This window comes from Panicum virgatum, chromosome 7K (assembly GCF_016808335.1).
Source record: "Panicum virgatum strain AP13 chromosome 7K, P.virgatum_v5, whole genome shotgun sequence".
NCBI lineage: Eukaryota > Viridiplantae > Streptophyta > Magnoliopsida > Poales > Poaceae > Panicum > Panicum virgatum.
Window position 1 is genome coordinate 34,232,469 of NC_053142.1, and position 6,514 is coordinate 34,238,982.

At 54.8% G+C, this 6,514-nt stretch overlaps 1 protein-coding gene across 1 annotated transcript; it reads right to left on the reverse strand.

Annotated features, from left to right (window-relative positions):
* Positions 1 to 2,017: 2,017 nt before the first annotated feature.
* LOC120640163 (predicted GPI-anchored protein 58) lies at positions 2,018 to 5,881 on the reverse strand. The gene is made up of 4 exons (XM_039916034.1): positions 5,756 to 5,881; positions 4,935 to 5,582; positions 4,525 to 4,866; positions 2,018 to 2,026 (listed from the first exon to the last, which is right to left on the reverse strand). Exons 1-4 carry the CDS (start codon positions 5,879 to 5,881, stop codon positions 2,018 to 2,020), a joined length of 1,125 nt encoding a protein of 374 aa, XP_039771968.1.
* Between the last annotated feature and the right edge of the window lie 633 nt (positions 5,882 to 6,514).

The window sequence follows — 6,514 nt, forward strand, 5'->3', positions numbered from 1 at the left end:
GCCCATACAACATCTAGGTTTGACTTAGAGTGCGTTTGGTTGGGCTGCGGCTTTTAGTAAAGATACTGTGGGCCGTGACATTTAAAAAACTGCTGTGGAATGTCATGTAAAAAGCTATTCTCAGATTGGGTTCACTCAAGTTTCTTATGCAAGTTTCTGTTTGAGCGTTTTTCTACTACGACCATGATCGTGAGATGCGGGCAACTGTCTAGATAATGACATTGTTAATACATAATTAGCGTATATTAATTTATTTTAGATAATATTTAAGAATAATAAGATAAATTAAGAGTAGTTCTTTACCCAACTTTATATCATGCAATATATATGATCTTTTACTTGCAACTAATAAACACAATCTCAACTCTGTCAGGCTAGATAGGCGTATAAGGCCTTCCACAATGGTGGGTGCGACACCCGTGCCACATGGAATCTTGAAACTAAAAAAATTTACCGTATTCAATTCACTAGAATCCTCACCTGCCCTCTCACGGTGAGTTGCGCTAGCACCGTAAAAAACCATATTCAATTCCCATACCTCGAACCCAAAATAAGCTTCCGTTCTTCTCTCTCTCATCCAGGGTGCGCTCTCTCCAGTAGTTGCTTCGGTTCTTGCTAGTGCCACATGGGTGGAGGGTGCGGCCACTGGAGAAGGCCTAAGCAACAAAACATTGCAGTGTTGCATGTGTAATTGGGTATAGAGCCTTTCTCAGTTGAGTTTGAGTTTTTTTTTTAAAAAAAAGCAACAAAGTTTAAAGGGGTACTAGCGTACGCGCCTCTATGAGTTGTTCGTTGTGTACTCATGTGGCAGGCGTTCGAGTGCCAAAACTTTGCTTGTTTTTACACAAAACTATATATGCTTAATTGCTTATATATATATATATATATATATATCATTAGTCATGATATTATTTTATTCATTATTTGAGGTTACTAGCTAGCAAATGTGCCCTTATATATTGTAATGGAACGTACATCTTGTTCCTCATCACCTTAACTACTTGTGGCTTAGAGATTTATATATGTAATGATAATCAGAGGCCATGGCACAATAGAATAACCTGAACGGAGGCCATGGCACAGTTAAAAAACTGCCCTGCTATTATTAACAATCAGAGGCCATGGCACAATAGAAATTTATAATCGCCAAAGCAGACAGCAAGCTAATTTTAACTAATAGCCTGAACAGAAACATGCATGTGTGTCTATGTTGTCAAAGTCAAACTACATGGTGGTCGATGCCGTCCAAGGGAATGAAAAACAATGCAGTAGTCTGGCCAACAGAGCAGACGTGCACACATGATACATAGCCTTTCGTGTGAAACCCAGAATTTACTCCTATTTATTTACGTGTATATTCTACGTATTTGTGTGCAACCATATCCATAGTTTAATTTAGAAACATACTCCTACCTGACTGATAAGCTAACGGCTAATAAATGACTAAAAAAAATGCTTCCATGATTCCATATCATCATGGGCGGTCAGCGACAAACTAAGGTTAGAGCAAAGATAATTTTGAAAAAAAAAATGGTCTGTCAATCATTTCTTCCTAGGATCGACGAAAGTCAGATGTGAGCTCGCTCTTCTTTTTTTTTCATGTGTTCGTTGACACTATGCTAATGTAGCGTATGTTGCTCAGTCAATAATGGAATCAATTCGGTTCAGAAGGTGGTTAAGTGACAGTGCAGAAAAATGATATGCTCCGGTGAGTGATGTTCTTAAAATTTATTAGAGCTGGATCATATCTGTATATACAGTGGAGGCTCCTACCAATCACTAATTGCTATAAACCTCAATCAATGCAAATAGTAAGCCGTGCCATCCAAAGTTTGCAGCCATTATATTGAATCACTGCTGATTCCTTTGATCTAAGAGTGTCGCCAATAGTTAGCTCTAGGTTAGAATTAGGTGCCGCGTGGAGAAAGAGAGGCCGAGAACGTATTGGTGCTCCTGCCCTTGTCATATTGTCACACCCGGTTTTACGACTAAAACCAATCGCTTGTGATATGTATGCCTAAGATATCTGTACCCATAAAAATGGTTCATATCAGCAACAGTGTTTAATTACATAACGTTAAACTTTACAATAAAACTTAGTATATCTATAACGGAGCTCAACAGCAACGATCATTGAACTTATCCTTGGGTCTTGGAGCAATGCAGGCAAGCTTGGAGGGATAGTCCGGTGAGATTGAAGAAATACCTATTGTGAACTTGTGGTTGCAGAAAGGAGTGGAGATGAAGACGAGACAAGATATACCCAATTAATGGCGCGCCAGGTCTTGGAACCAAGATGGGCCAAGAAACCTCAAAGAAGCCGTGGGTCAAGAAGGATGGCACAAAGCCGGTGGAAAGCCTTGACGACAAGGATGAGCACCATAGCCAAAGAATCACCAAGAGAAATCTCCAAAAGCCTACGGTCAATAAATCATTCATAAAATTCTGTTAATTATGATTCTCTTGCCAATGCTCATTCTACTAATCACTTCGTCATTTTTTCGGAGAACACGGCAAGGCGCCTCCTCGGATCTGGAGCTGCCGCCTGGGGAGAGAAGCGGAGAGAGAGAGGAAAGGGGAGCACGGGTGTGGCTTGTGAGAGACGGTGGAGACGAGGTTGGCTAGGCGGCTGATTGGTTGCCCGGTTTTGCCCGAGCCAGGCTCTCGGCGACGGCGTTGCATGGCGTCGACCTGGCCCGACACTCAGACAAAGCTGGCTCGGTGGTGCGGGGCAGGCTGGGCCGCTGGGGCCAATGCGATGCAAGAAACCAATCGCGTGCCAGATCGGCTCGACCTCGACGACCGGCTCGCGCCGACGGGTGGACCAGACGGCAGCCGGGGTCCGGCCGTCCGGGAGCTCTCCCAAAGCAGTGCGCGGCCCGCTGATGGTACGGCGACCGGCCGCCGGCCGCAACCCCCTCGGTCCCACGTTCGCTCGTCCTCGGGGCCGGCCGCCGCACGGCGGCACGGGCCCGGGCGAGGCCAGGAGCCTGTCGCTGCCAGCGGGCCCACAGTGTGCCACGTCAGCGGTGCGGACCCGGTGCCCGAGGCAGGTTGCAGATGAAAGCGACGAGCCACTACCCATATTGCACATGGCAAAAGCTTTGCCGTGTGCAACACACGGCAACGCGCACACGGCATATATGTGTCGGTAAATTGCTCATGGCACACGGCGAAGCTTCCGACACATGGCAAAATAAATGAACAGTAAATAAAAAAATTGGGCCCGGCCACACCCCCGCCGCCGTTCGCACCCCCGCCGCTGCTGCCCTGCCGGCCGCCGCACGCTGCTGCCACCAACAGACCGCCACCACCGCTACCACTAGAAGCCGCCGCCGCAGGAGCCATATCCCCCTCCACTGTCGACGTCGAGCATCGGAGGAAGAGTTCATCGCCGTCGCCGTCGCCGTTGCCGTCCCCCAGTGCGCCCTCCCGGCGGGGAAGAAGGGAAGGGCCAGCACGTGGTGGCTCCAGCGGCGGCGGGCCGAATCCGGCCTCCAGTCGGGGAAGGAGGGTCCGGGCCCACAGATCCGGCGGCGGGAGAGGAGAGGAAAGGAGCCGCGCGGTGGAGGAGGAGCAGGGGCCGCAGATCCGGTGGCCGGAGAGGAGAGGGAGAGGGCCGCGCGCTAGAGGAGGAGCAGGGCCGCCGCACCGTGAGAGGGCCGCGCCGGGAGGGGGCTGCCGGACCTTGCGTCGTCCGCCGGCGCTGCCGGAGCTCGCGCCGCGCAGTCCGCCGCCGCTGCCGGAGCTCGCGCCGCGCCTGGAGCTCACTGCCGGCAGGGGGCGCTCCCAGTACGCCGCCGCCGCTCCTCGCCCCGCCGCTGCTCCTCACTACCGGTGAGGGGCGGGCAGAGGGGAGAGGGGAGGGGAGGCAGAGGAGGGGCCGCCCCGCCTGGCAGGAGAGGGGAGGGGAGGTGACCAGGCAGGAGGGGAGGCCAGGAGGGGGCGGCGGTGGATCTGAGGGAGGAGAGGTAGGGAGGTGGTGCCGGTTAAGTGTGTGGGTGGGGTGGGTGGTTGTTTTCCGTGTGCCCCAGATCTGGGCACACAGCAAACAGTTTACCGTGTGTTTTTTGTTCGACACACGGCAAACGGTCCGTTTGCCGTGTGCTCGAAAATTTGCACACGACAAAAGTTTGGACACACGGCAAACTGGCCGTTTCCCGTAGTGAGCCCCCGACTCCCCCAGTCCAAACGAAATTTAAATTTTTGACATTTTGTTTGTGGGGTTTTGCAAGTTTAACGCTCTCAATATTGAATTCGCAAAATTGACACTCTTCTTATGATCATGTTGATTTCTTTGACATTATCATTGTTTAATGGTTTTTACTTTCTTTTCTTGTTACAAAACTAAGCAAGTGACCAATTTGCCCTTGCCTTAGACTGACTTCAACAGGCGAGGCATCGGTGAAGGCAAAAGCAAAATGCATCTCCCGTCAGCACTGTGCGCTCGCGGCACCCTCTCCAACAGCGGAGGCAACACGCGACGCAAACTGCTTTCGGTGGAGAGAGAAGATGCAAATATACACATCCTCTCTCCTCGAATGCAAACTCCCGTTGCTCGAGGTCGCCGTCGAGGCGCGTCGCGAGGGAGTGGCCCGTGGAGTGCGACCGCGGGACGAGCGGCGGCGGCCGCCCCGACCGCGACCGCACCGCGCGGCACTGGCTCCCGATCCGCTCCAGCTCCATCGCCTCGTCCCTCCTCGTCTCCTCCTCGTCCTCGGCGCCCTCGCCGGCCACGTCGACGGCCACCTGATCCGTGGCCTCCTGCTCCGCGGCCACCTCGCCGGGGCTGCTCGTCCTCGGCCGCGCGCGTCCTTGCCGGGGTCGAGGTTGCACAAGGGGGGCGGCGCTCCTGCGGGTGCGCTCCTGGCCGCAGCGCTCGCGATCCATGGAGGAGTGCGACCGCGGGACCGGAGCAGAGGAGGATGAGGCACAGGCGCGTCCTCCCCCACGCGCGTCTCCGGCGCGGGCCGAACGCGGACGCGCGTAGAGGCGCGCCGCCCCCACGCGCGTCTCCGAGCGGGTGTGGCGGGCGGCCTGCACGAGCAGCGGCGGGCCTCGGGCGGCCACGAGCGGCGGAGCGAGCGTGGCGAGCGGCGGTGGGCCTTGGGCGGCCGCAACAGCTCGCAGGCGGAGGAGGAGCAGGGGAGGAGTCGTGCATCCGGGGCCGGAGCTCCAGGGCCGGCGGCCGCAAGCTCCAGGGGGCCGGGGCGGCCGCAAGCTCCAGGAGAGGGGCGCCTCGTCCCCTGCTCCCCCTCCTGCTCATGCCTGGCGGCGGCGGAGGAGTCGAGGTGGTGGCGGCCCGACGGCTGAGCGCGGGGCCGGCGGGGAGGAGCCAAGCTGCGCGGGCCGCGGCGCGCGAGGCCGGTGGCGGAGGGGCGGGGCCGCCGGGGCGCGATGAGGACCGGCAGGTGCGCGCCGAGGTGCGGCAGCGAGCGGCCGGTGGACGAGGAGGGGGCCGGCGCGCACGGAGCAGGGCCGAGCGGGGAGGAGCTAGAGGCGCGAGCCCGTGGGCGTGGCAGGGTCCGTGGAAATGCAACGCTTCTGTTGGAGACGCCGCGGTGCGAAGGAGAGGCAAAACACTGTAGACGAGAGGCAATCGCCGATTTGCATCTCAAAAATGCAAGTTCTCGTTGGACTCAGTCTTACTTGGTTGAGCGGCAGGATCGCCAGTGGAACACCTCCAGGCCGCCGTACACCGACCGAAGGGCAGCAGGATCAGCGGCGCGTGCCGGTCCTTAACGGTGGCGGTCACATCGTCATGCATGGTCACGTACGGCAACACGACGGCCACCGTGCGCGCTTGTGCCGCTGTGACACCCAGCACGTTCTCCTCGTAGGCCATGGAGGTGTGGAAGATGTGCCTGAACTGCAGCTCCATCTGGCTGCGCCCGTGCGCGGAGTGCTTGAAAGAGGCGTTGATGAGGAGCAGGGCCGAGGACTGGCCGGCGAACTCGATCAGGTGCAGAGCCTGGCGACCGAATCAGGTGCACTGCCGGAGCGACGCGCAAAACTGATGGGCCCGATCAATCTGTGATCAAATTGCCCAATCAAGCCAACCAAGTAAAGCAAGGGCAAATGCGAAAGGGCATCTAGCCTAGTGATTATAAGAGACTCGATAGCACCTGAGGTTCTAGTTTTGACTCCCCAGGAGAGCGAATATTCTGGGATTTAACGGCGTTATGCATTCAGTAGTAGGCGATGTTCCCGTCGATAGTGAGGCGTCTATGGTGACTTTGTCAATCTCGAAGATTTGACGACTCAGTCTTCAAAGATGCTCATAGGGGTAGGACTTGCGTACGTGTGTTCATAAAGTGTGAGTATGCGTGCGTTGTGCGTGTCGAAGTTGTACTGTGTGATTAAAAAAAGTAAAGCAAGGGCAAATTGTCAAATAAAATCTATTAAAACAATGAGAATGTCAAATAAATCAAGATGATTATAAAAAAGTGTCAATTTTACTAAGTCAATAGAAACTTATAAAGCCGTCATCCACGCGTCCGCTGCGTCCGGCTTC